This window comes from Eubalaena glacialis, chromosome 4, assembly GCF_028564815.1.
Source record: "Eubalaena glacialis isolate mEubGla1 chromosome 4, mEubGla1.1.hap2.+ XY, whole genome shotgun sequence".
Taxonomy (NCBI): Eukaryota; Metazoa; Chordata; class Mammalia; order Artiodactyla; family Balaenidae; genus Eubalaena; species Eubalaena glacialis.
In genome coordinates, this window is record NC_083719.1 from 118,731,170 (window position 1) to 118,756,568 (window position 25,399).

Genomic DNA, 25,399 nt, shown 5'->3' on the forward strand with positions numbered 1-25,399 from the left:
TTCCCCAGATACCGAATTTGAGGGCGTCATGGAGAAAAATTCCATCTTCAGGTATAGCCTTGATTTCCTTTTTGTAATGAATTAGTCCATTTAACTTTACCTTGTCCAATTTTGGAAAACTAAATTCTATTGTCATTGCATTTATTTATAGTGTGCCATTCCAAATCCTTGCATGCTGTTGATTTTCCTGAAATGTTTGATCCTTCCGTTGGTACTTGTTGCAATGAACTGTCTTAATAAAATATTGTTTTCTCTATATTCATTCTGTTTCATCACGCTTTAAGTTATTTGATGCTAAATAGCAAAAATTTAAAATGTTTACATAATATTCATTTTGTTTGCAAAGGAATACATTCATATAACAAATATGATATGTGAGAAAGCATGATGAAAACCAACACTCTTCTATTTACACTTCTTTCCTAGCTCTCATCCTACTGGCAAATAATTTTTTAAATGAATATTTTAATTCAATTATAACATACATACAGAAAAGTGAACAAAACCTTAACACAGCTCACTGTATTTTCAGAAAGTGAACATACTTGGTATCAGCATCTTGAAGAAACGAAACATTATTAGCATCCCAGGTGCCACACAAATTACCCCTTAAAATCACTACCAGCTCAAGTATAACAAATATCTCAACTTCCAATACTATAGTTGTTTTGCCTGTTTTGAATTTATATAAATGGAATAGTAGAGTGTGAACTGTTTTGCATCTGGCGTCTCAACAATATGTTTATGACATTTATCTGTGATACTGCTTTTAATTTTAGTTCTTCATTCTTGTTGCTGTATAGTATTCCACTGTATGAATATGTCACAATTTATAACCCATCTTACTGTATGTGGATATTTGGGTTGGTGCAACGTTTGGCTGTTTGAATAATGCTGCTATAAACATTCTCTTACATGTCCTTCAACAAACATGTATATGCATTTCTGTTGGGTATATACCTAAGGGTGGAATTGCTACTCATTTAGTAAGTGCATGTCCACTTTTAGTAGATATTTCCAAATAGTTTTCCAAAGTGGTTGTCCCAGTTTACATTGCTTTCAGCAGTGTCTGGATATACCAGTTCCTCAGCATTCCTGCCAACACCTGGTATTATCTGTCTTTCATTTTATCCCTTTGGAAAGCACTTTTAAACCTTCATTTTCTAACTTTTAAAATACTTTCTTATCACTAAAGAATATGTTTGTAACTTTTTCATAAACTTTAAACAATTAATTTCATGCTATTGTTGTTTGGTATCCGGTACTTAAAATTTCTCTCATACATCCTTCATATATAGCTGTCTCACTATTTTCTGTTACTTCTCTGCTCAAACTGAAAGCTCCATTTATTGTTCCACTAACAACAGTTTCTTTGATTTTCTTACATGAAAGATACTAATAGAATTCTTATTTTTCCTGTTACTTGTTTCTCCCTTATACTTTCAAACCTCTCAAAAATGAGCTTTTACTTTTATATAGTTAGGGTTAATGACCCATTCTACAACTGTAGCTAAGAATTCCTTGTTTGTCTATAGATGTTTTAAAACCTGAAAAGCAATGTTAAAAATTTACTTTTAATGACCATATAAATTATGAATGCCCTGCAGCTAAAGATCACCAGGAACACATTATATCAGAACATTATAGTCAGTAAAGGTGGGTTTACTGACTTATAATGAGCGAGACTGCACACCATGGGGAACCATGGGTCAACTCAGTAACAGTGCCCTACCAAGGAGTTAGAGGATTTGGGCTTATGTTAGGTGATTGGGGTAGGGTTCAAGAAAGTCTCCTTCTTTCCTTCTTCTTCTTTTTTTTTAAATTCCTTCTCTTTGCTACAGTATATCCTCTAGTGGCTTCTTAAGAGAGGATGCACAAAAATAAACTTTCTGTGTCTCTGCATATCTGAAAAGGCATTTAGTTTTCGATTCCACTTCATAAATGTCTTACATGTTACTTATGTCATTCAATGTTTTATACATTCTAACGATTCATGCCTTTTCATATCTGGGATTTTTTCATCTCTAGTATTATTTCCTTAATAATTGTATTCCTAACTTTAGCTTGTTATGTTTTTCTGAGACTTGTACTTGTTGGATATTGAACATTTTAAATTGTTTCACTATCTTTCTTATATTTCTCCTTTATTTTACATCTTTGGTTTTTCCTCTATATCCTCACTTAAAGTTAGTCCCTCACTTTATTTTGAGTATTTTTATTGAATTTTTAATTTTATTGGCATATTTAAATCCCTAAGAGTTTTCTTATTATCTGATTGTGTCTTTTCCATAGTAGCACTTGGGATTTTCAAAGTTCACTTTATTTCCTGAATGATCTGTTTCCTGGAGGTTGCATTTCTCTTTTTGTGTTTCTGTGTCATTTGTGGTTTTCATATGTCTGGTGATAGATTATCTGTTCATATGTAAGAAAAAGAAACTGAGTAGCTGGTGTGTAGCAATTGCTGTTTTCTCTTCTCTGCTTTTTTTTTATTCAAGATTTTTTTGATGTGGACCATTTTTAAAGTCTTTATTGAATTTGTTACAATATTGCTTCTGTTTTATGTTTTGGTTTCTCGGCTGTGAGGCATGTGGGTTCTTAGCTCCCTGACCAGGGATCAAACCCGCATCCCCTGCGTTGGAAGGTGAAGTGTTAACCACTGGACAACCAGGGAAGTCCCAAGTCTTCTCTGCTTTTGTGTGATAAGGTGGTCTGCACCCAAGTTTCTGTCCTGAGTGGAAATTTTGACATGGTGCTCCATGTGAGGTAGTGCAGAGCCAGGTTTATAAAATATCAGACTTTACTTTAAGGGGCATTGTGATGAATGGGCAAAGAACTCTTTTCAAGATGTGGCCCAGCAAGTGTCAGGATACAAAGGTTTTATGCTGGGACTCCTAAAATCTCCACTAAAATATCCTAGTGTTCTCCAAAAAAATTTCTTTTACTTCTTTAGAAATGAGCCTTAATGTTTTTGAAGGAAGGTCTGGAGGGAAACTAATAATTATTAAAATTATATGTTACATACAATGTATTATTATTATTACTATTATACAATTTCTATGCACCTTACTGTTTTCTAAATTCTTTACACATATCTCATTTAATCCTCAAAATAATGGTACAATTGGTATGCCAATTTTAGAGATGAACAAACTGGACATACAGAATTAAAGTAACTTGCCCAAGGCTACCTAGCTAGTAAGTGGTGGAATCAGGATTTGAGTCCAGGCAGCCTGACCCCAAACACATTACTTTTTTGTTTTTACTTTTTTCTATTTTGAAATCTATTAAACATTCCAAAAAGTGTATACAATGTATATGTGCAATTTAAAATAAAAATAATAAAATGTTCATCACCCAGCTTAAGAAGTAGAACAATACCAAGACCTTGGAAATCCCTGTGTGCCTCCACGATAACATCTTCCACCCGCATTATAATCAACCACTATCATGAATTTTTAATTAATTACTTGTTATTCTTTGTAATTGTATCAGATATGCATATATTGCTAAATAATACATTGTTTGATTTTTGTCTGTCTTTGAAATTTATATAAATGTATTCATGTAGTATGGATCATCTGTGGGCTTGCTTTTTTCAATCATTATGGTATTGAATTCATCCATGTTAATGCAGTTCATTCATTTACACCACTCTACAGTATTCCACTATATAAATACACCTTCACCTTTAAATTCATTTTACTGTTGATTGACTTTTGGGTTGCTCCAAGAGTTTTGTTACCATAATAATACCGCTATAAGCATTCTTGAATACATCTCCTCATGCACTTGAGCAAGAGTTCCTTTTGGGTACAGGCACATCTAGGAAGGTACTATCTGGGTCATACCAACAACTAGAAAGATATCGAAGTGAATAAAATAGACTATTAAAAGATGCCAACACCAAGATGAAAGAGATGTTGGAAATATCTGACAACGATTTTTAAATGGACTTTGAAAAATGCCTCAATGAGCAATTATAAACATGCTTGAAACAAAAGAAAAAATATTCTCAGAAAAGAAATGTAAAGTTGCAGCAAGGAAATAAAGAAATATGAAGGAATACCAATGGAATTTTTACAAATCAAAAATACAATCATTGAAATGAAAAACAGTGGATGAGCTCAACAACAGGAAGACAATTAAAGAGTCAGGGAACTGGAAGATAGAACAATAGCAATTATGCACCCAATTTGAGCAAAAGAGAGAAAACAGAGTGTAAAAAATTAACAGAGCCTCAGGGACCTGTTGGACAATACCAAGAGATCTAATATTTGTGTCACTGGAATTCCAGAAGGAGAGGAGAAGACTTTCCAAATGTGGCAAAAGATAGAGACCCAGAGATTCAAGAAGCCAAACAAATCCAAAACAAGATAAACAAACAAAAAATTTATACCAAAAGACATAGTCAAATTTCTGAAAACTAAAGAGAACGAAAAAATCTTAAAAGCAGCAAGAAGGAAATGACACATTACCCATAGGGCAATAACAATCTGAATGAGAGTAGATTTCTCATCAGAAACCATGGATGTCAGAAGAAAATGGCATATTTTCCAAGTGGTGAAAGAAAAGAAAAATTAACCCAGAATTCTATGTCCAGTGAAAATATCCTCCTGGAAGAAATTTGTTGCCAGTAGGCCTACCCTAAAAAAAAAAAAAAAAAAAAAAAGGCTAAAGGGAGTTCTCCAAACAGAAAGGAATCAATAAAAAAAGGAATCTTGGAACATCAGGAAAGAAGGAAGAACACAGTAAACAAAAATATGGGTAAACACAATAGACTTTCCTTCTCCTTTTTAGAATTTAGTTTTCTAAATTATGTTTGATGGTTGAATCCAAAATTATAATACTGTCTGATATAGTTCAAAATGTATGTAGAGGAAATATTTAAGACAATTATAAATGGGGGAGGGTAAAGGTATGTAAAGGGAGGAAGGTTTTCAACCCTTCTCTTGAACTGGTAAAATGACAACCAGTAAACTGTGATAAGTTATGTGTGGGCCAACCACTATAAAAGCTATACAAAGTGATACACTAAAACCCACTATAGAGAAATTAAAGTAGAATTCTAAAAAATGTTCTAATAACCCACAAGAAGACAGGAAAAAGAAAATGGAGAAAGAAAAGATAGACAAATAGAAAACAAAAAATAAAATGGCAGACTTAAGCTTTAACATATCAGTAATTATATTAAATGTAAATGGTCTGAACACACCAATTAAAACAGAGATGGGCAGAATGGGTTTTTAAAAATGACCAACCATATGCTGTCTATAGGAAACTTCACTTCAAATATAATGATACAGGGGCTTCCCTGGTGGCACAGTGGTTAAGAATCGGCCTGCCAGTGCAGGGAACACAGGTTCGAGCCCTGGTCTGGGAAGATCCCACACGCTGAGGAGCAACTAAGCCCGTGAACCACAACTATTGAGCCTGCGCTCTAGAGCCCGTGAGCCACAACTACTGAAGCCTGCTCACCTAGAGCCCATGCTCTGCAACAAGAGAAGCCACTGCAATGAGAAGCCCACACAACGCAACGAAGAGTAGCCCCCACTCGCCGCAACTAGAAAACCCATGCGCAGCAATGAAGACAAATGCAGCCAAAAACAAATTAATTAGAAAAAATATATAATTATACAGGCAGATTGAAAGTAAAAAGATAGAAAAATATATTATGCAAAGAAAATGACACTGAAGATAGAGTAGGACATTATATAATGATAAAAGAAGACATAGCAAGCCTAAATATGTACACACCAAACAACAGAGTTGAAAAATATGTGAAGCAAAACCTGATAGAACTGAAAGGAGAAATAGATCCACAATTAAAGTTGGAGACTTAAACACCCTCTCTCAACCCTATCTCAACTGACAGAACAACTAGGCAGAAAATCAGCAAGAATACAGAAAACTCAATACCATCAACCAACATATTTATAGAACACCCACCCAACAACTCCAGAATACACATCCTTTTCAAATGCTCAGAGAACATATACAAGACAGACCATGTAAACAAGTCCATAATACAAACTTCAACCAATTTTTAAAAATTGAAATCATACAGCATGGGTTCTCCAACCACAATGGAATCAAACTAAAAATCAGTAACAGAAAAATAACAGGAAAATCTTCAAACACTTGGAAACTAAACAACACACTTCTAACTAATCCATGGGTCAAACACAAAGTCTCAAGGGAAATTTTTCAAATATATTGAAGTGAATGATCTTCCCCAACCATTTCAGATTTCAAATGTGTTTAGCATCAAACTGTTTATATTTTAAAACTTTTCTGCAGCATATATCACATCAGTTGAAAGGTTTTCATAAGTTATTGGCTTATATATCATTTCTATCTTTTGTCTGAATAATTGTGTTTTTCCTTGCATATAACTAAATTTAGAAAGATTTCCAAGAGGTTCAATTCATCCTTGAAGTTTAGTCTTTATCTTTCATTTTTAATAACTTGAAGATTTTTTAAATGTTATAATGGAATGAAAGGAAAACAAACACGCATGGCATATAAATGGAAATCAGCTTGATCAGCTATGCAACAGTTATAAGTTAGCTAAATAAAATTAAGTTTAACACACTTTACAATGTTTCATCAGTTAAAGTACTATTTCAACTCATTGGTAATAATACAACTAAATTAATCTTGAAATGGTCACTTCAAATTAGCATACATGAGCAAAAAAGAGCACAGGACATGGTGATTTTTTACATTGTTTACCTTCCTGTGTTGTGTCCAGAGGAGACCAATATGTTGCCACCTAATTATTAAAATTAACCTGGAAAATATAATTAAGACAGCTCCCAGTGAATCATGGAAATGTTCATTATCTTTAACACTGATGGATCCATTTGTTAAAAATGATACAGTTAAGATTGGTGCATTTCAATTTGTGTAAACATTACCTTAAGAAAAGAACTATGCAGTACTGGCACAAAAACAGAAATATAGATCAATGGAACAGGATAGAAAGCCCAGAGATAAACCCACACAAATATGGTCACCTTATCTTTGATAAAGGAGGCAAGAATATACAGTGGAGAAAAGACAGCCTCTTCAATAAGTGGTGCTTGGAAAACTGGACAGCTACATGTAAAAGAATGAAATTAGAACACTCCCTAACACCATACACAAAAATAAACTCAAAATGGATTGAAGACCTAAATGTAAGGTCAGACACTATCAAACTCTTAGAGGAAAGCATAGGCAGAACACTCTATGACATAAATCACAGCAAGATCCTTTTTGACCCACCTCCTAGAGAAATGGAAATAAAAACACAAATAAACAAATGGGACCTAATGAAACTTAAAAGCTTTTGCACAGCAAAGGAAACCATAAACAAGACGAAAAGACAACCCTCAGAATGGGAGAAAATATTTGCCAAGGAAGCAACTGACAAAGGATTAATCTCCAAAATTTACAAGCAGCTCATGCAGCTCAATATCAAAAAAACAAAAAACCCAATCCAAAAATGGGCAGAAGACCTAAATAGACATTTCTCCAAAGAAGATATACAGATTGCCAACAAACACATGAAAGAATGCTCAACATCATTAATCATTAGAGAAATGCAAATCAAAACTACAGTGAGATATCATCTCACACCGGTCAGAATGGCCATCATCAAAAAATCTACAAACAATAAATGCTGGAGAGGGTGTGGAGAAAAGGGAACCCTCTTGCACTGTTGGTGGGAATGTAAATTGATACAGCCACTATAGAGAACAGTATGGGGGTTAACTATAAAACTAAAAATAGAACTACCATATGACCCAGCAATCCCACTACTGAGCATATACCCTGAGAAAACCATAATTCAAAAAGAGTCATGTACCACAATGTTCATTGCAGCTCTATTTACAACAGCCAGGACATGGAAGCAACCTAAGTGTCCTTTGACAGATGAATGGATAAAGAAGATGTGGCACGTATATACAATGGAATATTACTCAGCCATAAAAAGAAATGAAATTGAGTTATTTGTAGTGAGGTGGATGGACCTAGAGTCTGTCATACAGAGTGAAGTAAGTCAGAGAAAAACAAATACCGTATGCTAACACATATATATGAAATCTAAAAAACAAACAAAAAAATGGTCATGAAGAACCTAGGGGCAAGACGGGAATAAAGACACAGACCTACTAGAGAACGGACTTCAGGATATGGGGAGGGGGAAGGGTAAGCTGGAACAAAGTGAGAGAGTGGCATGGACATATATACACTACCAAATGTAAAAAAGCTAGTGGGAAGCAGCCGCATAGCACAGGGAGATCAGCTCGGTGCTTTGTGACCACCTAGAGGGGTGGGATAGGGGGGGTGGGAGGGAGGGAGATGCAAGAGGGAAGAGATACGGGGATATATGTATATGTATAACTGATTCACTTTGTTATAAAGCAGAAACTAACACACCATTGTAAAGCTATTGTACTCCAATAAAGATGTTAAAAAAAAAAAAAGAACTTTACAAAAAAAAATTGAGTGGGAGGCATAAAGTGGAGGAAAAAGTACAGATGAAACAAGACAGAATGTTGTGAAGCTGGGTGATGTGTACATGCAAGTTTATGCTGTTTACTTTGTATATGTTGAACTTTTTCCATAATAAAGACTTGAAATGAATTATTCCTTGTGAGACGTTGATAAAAGCAAAGTCAATTCAACTCTAGCCAATCAAATCAAAGCAACTGAGAAGCATTTTCCTGACGGAATCTAATGTAATCCACTTTCCAAAAAGGCAGTTTCTTCACATACCCAACTGATATATTTTGGGGTTACATTAAGATACTATCTTCTTGGGGCTTCCCTGGTGGTGCAGTGGTTAAGAATCCGCCTGCCAATGCAGGGGACACGGGTTCGAGCCCTGGTCTGGGAAGATCCCACATGCCGCGGAGCAACTAAGCCTGTGCGCCACAGCTACTGAGCTTGCACTCTAGAGCCTGTGAGCCACAACTACTGAGCCCTCGTGCCACAACTACTGAAGCCCGCAGGCCTGAGAGCCCGTGCTCTGCAACGAGAAGCCACCGCAATGAGAAGCCCGTGCACCGCAGTGAAGAGTAGCTCGCCACAACTAGAGGAAGCCCGTGCGCAGCAACAAAGACCCAACGCATCCCCACCAAAAAAAAAAACAGTTAAAAAAAAAAAGAGGGGCTTCCCTGGTGGCGCAGTGGTTAAGAATCCACCTGCCAACGCAGGGGACATGGGTTCGAGCCCTGGTCCAGGAAGATCCCATATGCCGCGGAGCAACTAAGCCTGTGCACCACAACTACTGAGCCTGCACTCTAGAGCCCACGAGCCACAACTACTGAAGCCCCCGCGCCTAGAGCCCGTGCTCTGCAACCAGAGAAGCCACCGCAATGAGAAGCTCGCTCACGGCAACAAAGAGTAGCCCCCGCTTGCCACAACTAGAGAAAGCCCGCGTGCAGCAATGAAGATCCAACGCAGCCAAAAATAAATAAAATAAGTTTTAAAAAAAGAGGAAACCAAAGATAACAAAAAGATACTATCTTCTTTCTCTCTAACAGGTAATGCTCTCACAGACACTTCAATGATCTAACTTGATTTTTTACACATACTGTACTGCTAATAATTAAGATTTGCTTTAAAATGAAAAAATAACTTAATAAGCTGTATTTGAAGATGCCTGCAGGCAAAGAGAGTGAATAAAGGACTCTGTGAATGCCAGGGATGCCATTAAGTTGGAATCAGAACTCAGACTGCCCACTGAAAGGAGGAAGCATTTAGGATTGAGCTAGAAATAATTTTGTTTCAGAGAAGAAACTAAACCCATCCATGATGTTTATGATTGTTGGTTTTACTTCATCAGTGTATTTTGTTATTCAGATCCTCAAGGAAGTCTGTTCTCAGTAACATTTATCAAGTGAAACAAAATGATCTTAATTTTATCCTTCTGGGTAGATAGAGGTGCTTTTCAACTACAAAATGACTTCATCTGTTCAGTTTAGATTTATTTAGCTTTATTTATTTTAGCTAGAGTTGAAATATTTTGAAAAATATCCTCATTTTTAATCCTCCATTATTCACTCCTTACCTGAAGTGAATTTTGCTTGAACTCAATTTATTTCACCTCTCAATAAATATGAAATCATTCTTAAATGAATTATGTTTGGTGTATTTTGTGTACTCAGATATGCATTGACCCATTTAATGTATTCTCAGGAAGTTTACAGATACATTTTCCAATTTATCTGAGCAGAAATTGGTGAGCTGTGAATGAATATAGCCATGATGAACCACCATTGAATTCCAGGGTATCCACTCAAATATAATTCACCTTTCACACTACCTTATTTGGTCTATATTTATAGGACCTAGTGTCATCCTTGTTGTGAGAGACTGGTAGAGGTGATTCTTGAATGTTTGTTTTCTGTATTGCATATGCTCTTACAACAGGGCAATATATTTGGACCTTGATTAATTACTTAATATAGCAGGGAAATTTGACCAAAAAGTTACAACAAAATGAACAACACTAATAAAATAATGACCATTTCTACCCATACAAAAATGAAGGGAATCCTAAAATGCTTACTTATGACAGATACCTGATTGCTCCTAGTCCCTCTTTTAAATACTTTGATTTGATTAGATACTTCTATCATAAGTATTTCTTGGCCTCTATTTTCCTAATAGCCTAATTGTTCCCTTTACTGTGCAGGTGTGCCCACAAAACAAAGTATGTTGTTCATATCATTTTATTAGCCATATAATTTAGAGAAATGATTGTATATTTTAAGATTGGTCTTGCTAACCAACTTTTACATTTTGTATAGTTTGTTGATGGGACAATTAAATAGTATACTTGGATTCAGAAATTACACTGCTCCTCAGAGATAAACTGCACTGCCAATGAATAAAAGTTGGTTATAGGAAGTTTACATTACCTGAGGGAATGATTGTTAAATGTGTTAGTTCGCATCAGAATCACTTAAGAAGTAAGACTGAAGTGCAGATTTCTGTTAGTACTGCCAGAGAATTTGATTCAAGTTCTGGAGGGGAGCTCAGGAGTTGACTTTGAAAAAACACCCCGAGACTCCCAGGTAAGTCTTTATGCATGTGTTTCACACACTACAGTTTGAGAAACACTGACTTTTCAAAAAACCTTTTAATGCTCAGATTTTGGATGTGGTGTTGACCTGCAGCACCCCACGAAGTTATTAATTTGAACGCATGGTGGCAGTGCAGGCTAAGAGAGTGGATAAAAGCTCTGCATTCAGTGGACTCCATTTCACGGAGAAACCCAAGAAAAAAATACAGAACACACAGCTAAAGCTAAGATAGAAGTGTTCGGGGAGCAGTCGCCACCAAACAAATTATAAGAACGAATTTGAAATTTTATAGCAGACATTTTGGAGGGTCAACGGTGGACGTGGTGATTGGGATTGGAAAAGGATTTTTCCTCTGGAACCAGACATAACAATGGAGATGGTGCAAACAAAAGTACATCATAAGAAAAGGCAAGTGGTGATCTTCATTATATTGATTCTTTTGTGGGAGGCAGGTTCAGAATCGATTCAGTATTCTATACTGGAGGAGACAGAAAGTGGCACATTTGTGGCCAACCTGACAAAGGACCTGGGACTCAGGATGGGAGAGCTGGCTGCCCGGGCCGCCCGAGTTGTTTTTAAGGGGAATAGGCAGTATTTGCAGTTTGATCCAGAGACCTATGATTTGCTGCTAAATGAGAAACTGGACCGGGAGGAGCTGTGCGGCTCTACTGAGCCCTGTGTGCTACCCTTCCAAGTGTTACTGGAAAATCCCTTGCAGTTTTTTCAGGCTGCCTTGCTAATTAGAGATATAAATGACCACGCCCCAGAGTTCCCCGCTAGAGAAATGCTACTAAAAATATCAGAAATTACTATGCCAGGAAAGGTATTTCCTTTGAAAATGGCACAGGATTTAGACGCTGGTAGCAACAGCCTTCAGAGCTACAAAATCAGCTCCAATCCTCACTTCCACGTTCTCACTCGGAACCGCAAGGACGGCAGGAAGTCCCCAGAGCTGGTACTGGACAAGGCGTTGGACCGTGAGGAGCAGCCCGAGCTCAGGCTAATCCTCACAGCGCTGGATGGCGGGTCTCCGCCCCGGTCTGGGACCACAAAAATTCAGATTGTGGTCTTGGACATCAATGACAACACCCCCGAGTTTACTCAGGAGTTCTATGAAGCCCAAGTCCCTGAAAATAGCTCCCTGGGCTCTCTGGTTCTCACCGTCTCAGCGAGAGATTTAGACGCAGGATCCTTTGGGGAGGTATCTTATGCCCTATTTCAAGTCGATGATGTTAACCAACCCTTCGAAATAAACGCAAATACGGGAGAAATTCGACTGAGAAAGACACTGGATTTTGAGGAATTTCAATCATATCAGGTGGATGTTGAGGCCACAGATGGTGGGGGACTATCAGGAAAATGCTGTTTAGTCATCAAGGTCCTGGACGTGAATGACAATGCTCCCGAATTGACTATGTCGTCACTTACCAGCCCCATCCCTGAAAACCTGCCAGAGATCATAGTGGCAGTTTTCAGTGTATCAGATGCAGATTCTGGACATAACCAACAGGTTACTTGTTCTATAGATGACAATCTCCCCTTTCTTCTAAGACCATCCGTTGAAAATTTCTACACCTTGGTAACAGAAGGAGCGCTGGACAGAGAGAGCAGAGCCGAGTACAACATCACCATCACCGTCACTGACATGGGAACCCCCAGGCTGAAAACCGAGCACAACATAACCGTGCTGGTGTCCGACGTCAACGACAACGCCCCCGCCTTCACCCAGACCTCCTACACCCTGTCCGTCCGCGAGAACAACAGCCCCGCCCTGCACATCGGCAGCGTCCGCGCCACAGACAGAGACGCGGGCGCCAACGCCCAGGTCACCTACTCGCTGCTGCCGCCCCTCGACGCGCACGTGCCCCTGGCCTCCCTGGTGTCCATCAACCCGGACAACGGCCACCTGTTCGCCCTGAGGTCCCTGGACTACGAGGCCCTGCGGGCGTTCGAGTTCCGCGTGGGCGCCGCCGACCGCGGCTCGCCCGCGCTCAGCAGCCAGGCGCTGGTGCGCGTGCTCGTGGCGGACGACAACGACAACGCGCCCTTCGTGCTGTACCCGCTGCAGAACGCCTCGGCGCCCTGCACCGAGCTGGTGCCCAGGGCGGCCGAGGCGGGCTACCTGGTGACCAAGGTGGTGGCGGTGGACGGCGACTCGGGCCAGAACGCCTGGCTCTCGTACCAGCTGCTCAAGGCCACGGAGCCCGGGCTGTTCGGCGTGTGGGCTCACAACGGCGAGGTGCGCACAGCCCGGCTGCTGAGCGAGCGCGACGCGGCCAAGCACAGGCTGGTGGTGCTGGTCAAGGACAACGGCGAGCCGCCGCTGTCGGCCAGCGTCACGCTGCACGTGCTGCTGGTGGACGGCTTCTCGCAGCCCTACCTGCCGGCCCCGGAAGCGGAAGCGGCGGACGCGGCGCCGGCCGCCCCTCTCACCGTCTACCTGGTGGTCTCCTTGGCGTCGGTGTCGTCGCTCTTCCTCTTCTCGGTGCTGGTGTTCGTCGCGGTGCGGCTGTGCAGGAGGGGCGGGGCGGCCTCGGTAGGTCGCTGCTTGGTGCCCGAGGGCCCCTTTCCGGGCCACCTGGTGGACGTCAGCGGCACGGGGACCCTGTCCCAGAGCTACCAGTACGAGGTGTGTCTGACGGGAGGCCCTGGGACCAGCGAGTTCAAGTTTCTGAGACCTATTCACCCTAACTTCCCTCCCCAGGGCACTGGGAGGGAAATGGAGGAAAACCCCACCGTTCGGAATAGTTTCCTGTTCAGTTAAGTATCGGATTATTCTATTAAACCCTACTTAATAAGTTGGAAATCTCTTTTAATTTAAACCTACATGTTATTAATGCATATTATTGACAGTCCGTTTTCCTGATTATTTTATTACTGTTCCTTAGGGTGAAATTTTTAAAAATCAGGTACTGGGTATGCACAGTATTTTCCCTATATTATCGTTAGTAGGTTTTAAAAATTATTCTCACTCAAGTATATTTGAAAATTTGAACAAAAGTAAATTTTTATTTGCATTATTTAAAAATTTTTTAATTGAATAATCTATCCTTTTTACACAAATTATATTCCAAAGTCCTTAAGATTGTATTTCTAAGTAGTGGTGACAATTGTCATCACTACTGCTATGTAGGGAAAAAGTTTTAATGTATTTAATATTATTTAATCAGATATTTAAAATTTTAATGTAATTGATATTATTGAATGTATCTGATATTATTTAAAATGGAATTGGGCTTAACTAAATTATATTTAGCTGTGTTCTGTGTCCAAATAAGTGAACTATCATCGCTCTTTTGTCAGGGATGATTACCAATCAATTCAATGAGTGTAGGGAACACTTACTGTTTTGTATTCTCAATATAAGTTTGGGGTAACTAAAGTGTGGAAAACTAAAGATAAACACTAAAGATGGCTAAATGCTAAAATAGCCATTCATATTTATGTGTATTTCAGTATACCACAATAGTCAATACATATTTTCTATGAATATAGACTTAACGAAATTGTCAACACATTAAATTAGTTTGTGAGCTTCATGTAAGAATATGCTGGCCTTTTTAAAACAACACCAAGCCAATTATAAATGTTTAATAAATATTTGCTAAATGTTATTAACATTCCAATAGCGAATTTTAAAAAAATAACTTTCAAGGAATTAGTAATACTAATATTCTCTTTACAATATAGTATCCTTGCCAATAAGTGAAATTATTAAATATCACTGTTTTAACTTTCCTTCTAAACAGAAAACATCCTTGTTCACCCTAATCTCTATTACAGAATATAAAGTGCTTGAGAGTACATTTTATCTCCTTGTCTTTGTCTAACAGTTTGCAAGTTCAGAGGTGTTTTTGGTAAAATCCAAATTATACTTTTCAAACTAATCCTCCTTCTATATGTGTGATACCTGCCAAGACCTAAGTAAGTTATGAGTAGCAGGTTACTAGCTAATGTCAGATTTTCCCTTCCAGTGCTGTGTATGCACCATTTATCTTTATTAACCACAAAATCATTTACTTTCACAATTTAACCCATATTTGGTTTTATTTTTGTTGGTTATATTTGTAGTATTTTATGAAATATCCCTCTTTACAAGGTCCCGTCAAAGTCTGGCAGTGACAATTGAGTGAATATTTTCTTTTTATCCTTAATTAAAATGGAACTGGGCTTAACTAAATTATATTTAGCTGTGTTCTGTGTCCAAATAAATGAACTATCATGGCTCTTTTGTCAGGGATGATTACTGATCAATTCAATGAGTGTAGGGAACACTTACTGTTTTGTATTCCCAGATATTTCCCCTCTCCTCCTCCATTCTTCTTTGGGGGAACTGCTTCTGCTTTTCTTTTAAATTATTATTAATTTATTTATTTTTGGCTGTGTTGGGTCTTCGTTTCTGTGCGAGGGCTTTCTCTAGTTGCGGCAAGCGGGGGCCACTCTTCATCGCGGTGCGTGGGCCTCTCACTATCGCGGCCTCTCTTGTTGGGAGCACAGGCTCCAGACGCGCAGGCTCAGTAGTTGTGGCTCACGGGCCTAGTTGCTTCGCGGCATGTGGCATCTTCCCAGACCAGGGCTCGAACCCGTGCTCCCTGCATTGGCAGGCAGATTCTCAACCACTGTGCCACCAGGGAAGCCCTGCTTCTGCTATTCTTACTCCAACCACATGGCTTTACTTGTTGCAGTGGATTTTTTCAGTAACCCCATCTGCACAGTCCCAGAGGGTGTACACTGGGATGGGCCCTGTCCAATGCTGACAGGTCAAAACCCTTGCCTAGAAAGTATATCTTTGACTTCATTGGCTTTATTGCCTTCTTCATGTTTGCCCAAAGACATTGCCTGAATTCAGAACTTACTGATCTCCAATAAAACAAATGGCCATTTCTTCTCAACTTTAGTGAGCTATGCACACAATGAGTTTATGAAGGAAAAAAAATTCCCCAAGGTTATGTATACAGAGACTGAAAAGAAATCACACTTTTCAGAAGTTACAGGCACACTTCAATTTGATTGGGAGTAGAAACTGGATTTAAAATTTTATAACTTCTTCTAACGTGATAGAACAAATTAGTATTTTTGTAATAGAATGTAAGCTCCTGAGAGCAAGAATTTTTGTGTTTAATTTACCGCTTTATCCTGAGAAGCTAGAAAAATTCCTGCACAGAGAAATACTTATTAAATAAATAAATTTGTCTTGAGCCCAGTTTTGTCTACTGAACTTGTACCTTTATAGGGAAGATGAATATATAGATAAATAGGTATTACTTTGCTCTCACAACTGTTGTTAGATACCTGAACAAAACTGCATCACAGGTGAGGGGGAAAGGAGTTTATAACACTCTATGACCCAAAAGGTGTTCAATGCAGTTTAGCTATTATTACATTACTCTTTGAAATAAAGACTACCTGAAGTTGTGAAGCAGAACGCTTGGTGGCGCTGCAGGCTAAGAGAGTGAAAAACTGTCTCCGCATGCTCCCAGACTCTATAAAAACCGATCCGTTTCTGGCAGCTCACAAAGGAATCATTTACACTGACGGGTAAAGAAGATTTCAGAGAGGCAGGTATCCCCCTGTCAGCCAGTGTTAAGAGCTAACTCAAGATTGCTGAACCAAGATAGCAGAGTTGGCTGCAAAGCAATTATTTTGTGATTAAATACTGCATCTTTTAGACCCGGAGGAACCATGGAGACGCCGCTACCCAAAGCGATGCAAAAAAGGCAAGTGACTGCCATTATTATTCTATTACTATTGTGGGAGGTGGGTGGTGCGGTCATTAAGTATTCCGTTCTAGAAGAGAGACACAGCGGCTCATTTGTGGCCAACCTAGCAAAAGATCTGGGGTTGGGCTTAGGAGAGCTGGCCTCGCGGGGCGCCCGGATTCTTTCCAAAGGGAATAAACAGCATTTGCAGGTCGAGCACAAGAGTGGGAATTTGCTCCTAAAAGAAAAACTGGACCGGGAAGAGTTGTGCGGTGACATGGATCCATGTATACTGCATTTCCAGGTGTTACTGAAAAACCCGGTGCAGTTTATTCAAGGTGAATTACAGCTCCAAGACGTAAATGACCATGCCCCTGAGTTCCTGGAAAATGAAATCCTCCTGAAAATCTCAGAAAGTAGCCATACAGGGACCGCATTTCCTTTGAAAATAGCTCAAGATTTAGATGTGGGCAGTAACACAGTTCAGAACTACACAATTAGCACCAACTTCCATTTCCACCTTTTCACTCGAAATCGCAGCGACGGCAGGAAATACCCGGAGCTGGTGCTGGACAAAGAGCTGGACCGTGAGGAGCAGCCAGAGCTCAGGTTAACCCTCACGGCGCTGGATGGTGGGTCACCGCCAAAGACTGGGACTTCCCAGGTTCTCATCATGGTCCTGGACATAAATGACAACGCCCCTGAATTTGCTCGGCAGCTCTACGAGGTGCAGGTCCCAGAGAACAGCCCTATAGGCTCCCTTGTCATCACTGTCTCTGCCAGAGATTTGGATGCTGGGACCTACGGAGAGCTCTCCTACTCATTTTTCCAATCCTCAAATCAAGTCATTCAGGCCTTTGAAGTCAACACAGTCACGGGGGATATTCGATTAAAAAAAATGTTGGATTTTGAGGAAATTCGATCTTACCGTATGGAAATTGAGGCCTCAGACGGCGGGGGTCTTTCAGGAAAATGCACTGTAGCCATAGAAGTGACGGATGTAAACGACAACGCCCCTGAATTGACCATGTCACTACTCATGAATGATATCCCAGAAAACACCCCTGACACTGTGGTCGCTATTTTCGGAATTTCAGATCCAGACGCCGGGGACAATGGCAAAATGATGTGTTACATCCAAGACCATCTCCCCTTCCTTCTGAAAATTACTGTAGAAAATTTCTACACCTTGGTAACAGAAGGAGCGCTGGACAGAGAGAGCAGAGCCGAGTACAACATCACCATCACCGTCACTGACATGGGAACCCCCAGGCTGAAAACCGAGCACAACATAACCGTGCTGGTGTCCGACGTCAACGACAACGCCCCCGCCTTCACCCAGACCTCCTACACCCTGTCCGTCCGCGAGAACAACAGCCCCGCCCTGCACATCGGCAGCGTCCGCGCCACAGACAGAGACGCGGGCGCCAACGCCCAGGTCACCTACTCGCTGCTGCCGCCCCTCGACGCGCACGTGCCCCTGGCCTCCCTGGTGTCCATCAACCCGGACAACGGCCACCTGTTCGCCCTGAGGTCCCTGGACTACGAGGCCCTGCGGGCGTTCGAGTTCCGCGTGGGCGCCGCCGACCGCGGCTCGCCCGCGCTCAGCAGCCAGGCGCTGGTGCGCGTGCTCGTGGCGGACGACAACGACAACGCGCCCTTCGTGCTGTACCCGCTGCAGAACGCCTCGGCGCCCTGCACCGAGCTGGTGCCCAGGGCGGCCGAGGCGGGCTACCTGGTGACCAAGGTGGTGGCGGTGGACGGCGACTCGGGCCAGAACGCCTGGCTCTCGTACCAGCTGCTCAAGGCCACGGAGCCCGGGCTGTTCGGCGTGTGGGCTCACAACGGCGAAGTGCGCACGGCCCGGCTGCTGAGCGAGCGCGACGCGGCCAAGCACAGGCTGGTGGTGCTGGTCAAGGACAACGGCGAGCCGCCGCTGTCGGCCAGCGTCACGCTGCACGTGCTGCTGGTGGACGGCTTCTCGCAGCCCTACCTGCCGGCCCCGGAAGCGGAAGCGGCGGACGCGGCGCCGGCCGCCCCTCTCACCGTCTACCTGGTGGTCTCCTTGGCGTCGGTGTCGTCGCTCTTCCTCTTCTCGGTGCTGGTGTTCGTCGCGGTGCGGCTGTGCAGGAGGGGCGGGGCGGCCTCGGTGGGTCGCTGCTCGGTGCCCGAGGGCCCCTTTCCGGGCCACCTGGTGGACGTCAGCGGCACGGGGACCCTGTCCCAGAGCTACCAGTACGAGGTGTGTCTGACGGGAGGCTCTGGGACCAGGGAGTTCAAGTGTCTGAAACCTCTTGTCCCCAACATCATGGGTGAAGGGGTTGGTACGGACACCGAGGATAACTCCAACTTTAGAAACCATTTTGGGTTCAATTAAGAATCTCACTTGACAAGATGTGATAAATGATCACATTCAGTAATGTATTAATTTCCAACCCTTTCACATAGAGCTTACATATTCACTCATTCGTAAGTTTTGTCATATTTATAGTTTGAAGTATTTTACATTCCGAATCTCTAAGTGTTTTTTATTGTTGCTCTCTTTTTTTTTAAGCCCTTCACATTTTGCATGTGAGATGAGACATGAAATGGTGAAATGGTGTTTCTCAGTTTTTTGGTGGTCAGATTTTTGTAAGTCACAAATGTTTTCAGGTTCCTGATATTTGAGCTTGTTCGTTGATATCTTGTTATGACTAAGAGAATTGTGTTTTACGATTATCATAGCATGTCAGGCTATTGTAAATGATGGCTTTTAGGTTTAAAAATAATTTTCACCTATGCAAAAAATTTTGTGACCTCGAATATCGTTGGATTTCTGTAGTGTTGTTTTGAAAACACTATTGTCTTTCCTCAAATGAACTAATATTTTATCTGGATGTTTTCTGAGTATTTTCTTTCAAAATTGATATCATTATTTAGACCGTCTGCTATAATTTAAAAGAATTTAATCCCAGTTAAATAGAAAAAATGTTGGTAGAGTTATGATTTCTTTTTCATAATAAATGGTTTTTAGTATGCAAATAATGATTTTCATTCTTTTAAAATAATATGTAGTCACATGATTCAAACATATTCAATAAGAACAAGAAAAAAAGTGAGTTAACACCATGATTCTCCCACTCATGAATAATTATCAATGTCATCATCATTCTAAAATATTTCTATGATGCTTATAAGTTACTAGCTGGATGGAAATAATTTTATAAAACCAATCTGTAAGAAACTGCTTTCTTTATAATTAAAACCATCAGATTTTACTGAAGTATAATAAAAATAATATGAAACTATAGAACTTGCTTAAGCTTAGATAAATATTCTCTATAAGGTTAACAAACAGGAATATGGTGCATATTAAGATATTAGCAATGATCAACTGCCTGCTGAAAAACGAGCAAATAAACATTCTTACACTTCCGCCTCTCCTCACCTTACTTTATACTTTTGTTATATGTAGTTACCTTAACAATGTTTATAACATTTACAATGTATTTTAAAAGGATAATCTTCATAATTGTTTAGACATTTTATGTTTCAAATATTTAATTTGTCATACAACGCTACAACTTTTTTCAAGTTTATTAAAGTCTGTCCAGAGGTAACAACTTTTGAACCTTTTGTTTTCTTCCCCCATATTTGCCTCCATATTTCTAAATAATATGCTTACAAAATGCTTTTTCTCAAATTTTAGATATTATCCATTTACTTCCAAAGGGCACACACACAAACTTGCACATTTCTTCTACCCCATCCTCTCTCATACCAATATCATTATTCTGTTTAAATAGTGTTTAAATAATTATGACTATGTAAATATCACTTAGACCCAAACCTCATATTGCTCTAAGATTTTCTTTTTCTTTACTCTTAAGTTAATAATTGCCTCATTTTCCATTTTACTTACTTTTCTATGTACATATTTTAAAGTTATCCCCATACTTTCTAAAGTCTAAAGCTCCTCATTGTATTATTAAGCCCATTAAAAAAACCTCTCAGTTCCATTATTTTTTCTTGGAGCTGTTGTGGAGCCACCCAGACTCCTGCTCAATTGTACACTATTTTCTCTCTAGACCTACTCCACAGCTGGCAGTTTGGGATTTGCTATACCCTTCATCCTGGAAATTTCTTTTCTCTCTCTCATGTGTTTGATTTCATTTTCTGCATTTGTTATGTCTTCCTCTTTGTTGGTTTACCCCCCTAAATTCCTGAAAAATATTTGGTGATAAATTTATTCAGAACTTGAACATCTGAAAATTCTGGATGCTATAAAATCAAATGTTGATTTGTTGATTTTGTTGGATGTGGAATTATAGGTGAGGAATTATTTGCTACTAGTATTTTGAAGGCATTGCTTCATTGTCTTCTAATCTCCAATGTTGAGATATTCAACATTCTGATTACCCATTTTTTCTGAGACCTATTTTTTTCCTAGATCTCTGGTTCTCAACTGGGGGCAAATTTGCCACCCAGCAACATCTGGTAATGTGTGGAAACAGTTTTGATTGTCACAAGTGGAGGAGATGGTGCTAGTGGCATCTGGTGGGTAGAGGCCAGGGATGCTGCTAAACATTCTACAATGCACTGGACAGCCCCCCTGCCCACAAAGAAGTATATGGCCCCAAATGCCAATAGTGTTTTAGCTGAGAAACCTCGCTCAAGATGAAATTAGGTCATTATATATTATCTCCATTGTTGTAGAATTTCTTAATTATGTGTCATAGTGTAAGAATTTTGTCGTTTATTGTGATAAGTACCCAATGAGATTTGTCAGTCTTGTGTAATGTGTTCTTTAGACTAAGACAGGATTTGGGATTTGTGTGTGTGGGTGTGTGTGTGTGTGTGTAATTTAAAAAATGATTTCCTCTATTCAGTGTTCTTTGTTTTCTTATTCTGTAACTCTTGTTAGTTGTATAGTGACCTCCTTGGTTGATATTTAATTTTTCTTAACATTTCTCTATTTACTATTTTTGTCTTTATTTCCCTGGATTCTAATAGATTTTCTCAACCTATTTTTTAACCCTTCTGATTGAGTTTTAAACTTTTGCTATTATAGTTTTCCTCTCAAAAAGCTCTCTCTTGTTCTCTAAGGTTCTTTCTATAGCTTTTTAGTTTTTAATTTTTAAATTGAGATGTAATTTACATACCCTAACAGTCACATTTTAAAGCCGTTCAGTGGTTTTTAGTATATTCAAACAGTTGTACAATCATTACCACTGTCTAATTCCAGGACATTTTCATCACCCTGAAAAGAAACCTGGTTCCCATTAGTGGTCACTTCCCCTTCCCTCCTCCCTCTAGCCTTCGGCAACCACTAATCAACTTTATGTCTCTATGGATTTGTCTGTTCTGGACATTTCATATAAATGGAATCATACAACATGTAGCCTTTTGGGTCTGTCTTCATTCACTTAGCATGTTTCCAAGGTTCATCCATGTCGTGGCACATATCAATACTTCATTCCTTTTTATGGCCAAATAATATTAATGTGGTATTGATGTACCACATTTTATCAGCTGATGGACGTTTGGGTTTGTTTCCACTTTTTCACTATTATGAATAATGCTGCTGTGAACATTCATGTACAAGTTTTTATGTGGATGTATGTTTTTGATCCTCTTGGGCATATACCCAGAATTAGAATTGCTAGGACATAAATACAGTTACTCTGTTTAACTTAAGAACTGTCAAACTGTTTTCCAAAGTTAACTGTACCGTTTACCATTCCCACTGACAGTGTAGGAGGGTTCCAGTTTCTCCTCACCAACACTTGTTATTTTCTTTTTGATTATAGCTATCCTAGATGGTGTGAAGTAGTATCTTATTGAGGTTTGGTTTGCATTTCCCAGATGGCAAATGATGTTGAGCATCTTTTCATTTGCTTATTGACCACCTGAATATCTTCTTTGGAGAAATATCCACTCAAATGCTTTGCACATTTAAAAATAGGATTTTGGTCTTTTTATTGTTGAGTTGGAGTAGTTCTTTATTCTGGATACTAGACCCTTATTAGACATATGATTTACAAATATTTTCTCCTATTCTGTGGTTTGTCTTTTAAATTTATTGATAGTATCCTTTGAAGTACAAAAGATTTTTTTATTTTAATGAAACCCAATTTATTTATTTTTTCCTTTGGTTGCTTATTATGCTTTTGGTGTCATATCTAAAACATCATTGCCTAATCCAAAGTCATGAAGATTTACACCTATGTTTTCTTCTAAGGGTTTTATAGTTTTAGCCCTTACACTTAGGTCTTTATCAATCAATGGCAGCCTTTTATTGTATCACAGAGACTTGGTCTTTTCTTATACCTCTGAAGATATTAATTAATTAATTTTTAGGTTTTTAAAATTTTTCTTCTTATCCTAGCATTTCATTTTTCTTTAGTATTACTTTTATCCTCTTTGTCTTTGGTCTCCACCCTCATGTTAGAGACTTTCCTTTTTATGTATTATGCTGCTTGGCTGTCTGTTTTTTGTTTTTGTTTTTTTCCATGAGACAATAAAAAGCTGATTAGGCATTGCATGTTTGGGTGGGACTAGTTGAGTGGTGGATCTCACCTTAGGATAATTAAATAGGAAACAACATTTTGCTTGGGGACCAAAAGTTAATATCTGTAAATCTCTTCTCTTGGGCCTATGTTGTTTTCCAGAGAAGAATGCAGTAAGAATGGGGGTAGTGGTGGAAGGTATTATAAAAGAAGGCACTCAGCGCTCTGAGAGCTCGTTGGTTGGAAATGGGGTCTTAATCAGTATATAGAATTTCTTTAATACTCTTCTCAATAAGGTCTCAGCCCTACCCTCAGTTGTGCTAGTGTCCCTCAGTCCAGCCCTGTCTATATAACATCTACAAATAGTGTACCTCCCATTTCCTGCCACTAAGAGAAAAGGGAGGGCACCTTGCTTCAGTGATTGGGGAAGGAATTCTCAGATACATGTAGTCCTTGTACAGATTTTCAGCCACTGTTGTTTTCAGCCTCTCCTTGGACCCTCAATATGAATCATTACTTTGGCTGGATTTGATTTTCTTATTAATCCTACCCCCCTGCACCCCCACTTTCTACTCTCATTTGACAACAGAAAAAAGTAAAATCTGTCCATAACCAATTGTCTGTATACTTTGCATCTTCCAAAAATTTTAGTGACTTTTCTCCCCTGCTGTTTACTCTTCTATTCTTTTTGTCTTCATAGGTTCATTTATGTTAAACCTTTGCTCTCTATTGTTTAAATGAAGTTTCAAGGGGGAATTGAGATAAACTGGTATGCTCAAACTGGAAATTATATGCCATCCTTACTCTCAGTTATTTTATCCCAGCTTCCCCAAACCTGAATTATTTACAGTGCATCATCTCTTGGTTTACTGGATTTCATCAGGTGTAATCCTTTAGAGAAGAGTTTATAGGTGCTGTATTTCTTGAATTATCACATGGTTGAGAAGTATTATTTAGCTGGGTATAAAATTCTTCAGTCAACTTTCTTCAGAGATTTGTTGCTACCAAATATTACATTAACCCTTTCATCACAGTTTCTCAGTTCATCTATAAATTGACTGAATTTTATCCTTAAGTAGTTTTTTTCAATAAGCACTCATGAATGCTAATGCAATGTTTTATAAATTCTTTCCTGTTTGCTGCATTATTATCTTTGTACTTGAACATCTCGGCTAGGTATAACATCATTGAGCCATAATTTCTTTCCCTCAGAACCCTGAAGACATTTCCATTGTGTTCTGGTATTGAATGTTGATGAGGAGAAGTCTGAGGCTATTTTCTTCATCTGTAGATGACTTGCTTTCTACCCTTGAAATTCATTATCTTTATCAGGTTATGTCTTAATTTTGATACTTTTGTATTATCTTCCCTGAAGCTCAGTGTACCCTTTCAACCTGTTCTGTGCAGCTTCAAGTATGTCACTTATTTACTTATGTATGGTAAGTATAAATGGTTTTTAAATCTGTCTGATAGTTCCCACATCTGAAGTTTGTATGGGTCTATTTCTGCTGTATTGTTTCTGATTCTTCTCATTTATGTTGTCTGTTTCTTCGTGTGAATTATATGGTTGACTGCACCTGAAAATTTATTTGTAGGGTGTCCTCAAAGCCTTGGTTGCATGTTCCATCTTTCAAAAGTGGTTTTCATTTGTTTTAGCCAGGATAGAAACACTATAAATAGGGGACCATCACAAACCAAGTTATGGCTTAAGGTTTCTTGCAAGTCAACCTATGCAGATTCAAAATACAAACACACATGAGGCCCACTCCATAGCTACAATTTCCCAGGCATGTTTTCTCTTCTTTTTCTTCTGCTCTACTTAACACCAGGGAGCCTTCTATATAATTCCCTGGAGTTGAGGGGAGGGAGCAGGTTTAGATTTTTTTGGTGTTTACACTGTGTTTATATTGTGGATGTAGCCCTGTGGGGTCCCTTAAAATGGGGAGGATCTTCATGTAATATGCTGCACATCTGGCTGGCCCTGAGACTTGATTTATATTTCTTTGATCTCACATTGCTTCAAATCAAAGCCCAAGGGAAAATGTTTTCACATGCCCTGAAAGAATAATAAGTTTTGTTGTTTTGATATACTGTTTACCCTTCTATTACAGGCTTCCATCAAAAATTAGGCTAT

General features: G+C 39.3%; 1 protein-coding gene across 1 annotated transcript; it reads left to right on the forward strand.

The window, feature by feature from the left end:
• Positions 1–11,281: 11,281 nt before the first annotated feature.
• On the forward strand, positions 11,282–19,411 carry LOC133090988 (protocadherin beta-17-like). The gene is made up of 2 exons (XM_061189715.1): positions 11,282–11,826; positions 17,136–19,411. Exons 1-2 carry the CDS (start codon positions 11,449–11,451, stop codon positions 19,152–19,154), a joined length of 2,397 nt encoding a protein of 798 aa, XP_061045698.1. The 5' UTR covers positions 11,282–11,448; the 3' UTR covers positions 19,155–19,411.
• Positions 19,412–25,399: the final 5,988 nt, after the last annotated feature.

Coding starts and splice junctions, on each gene's coding strand:
- LOC133090988 (XM_061189715.1), top strand. CDS start 11,449: ATGGAGATGGTGCAAACAAAAGTACATCATAAGAAAAGGCAAGTGGTG. Junction 11,827..17,135: donor CTGCCTTGCTAATTAGAGAT/ATAAATGACCAC, acceptor CAGCTCCAAGAC/GTAAATGACCATGCCCCTGA.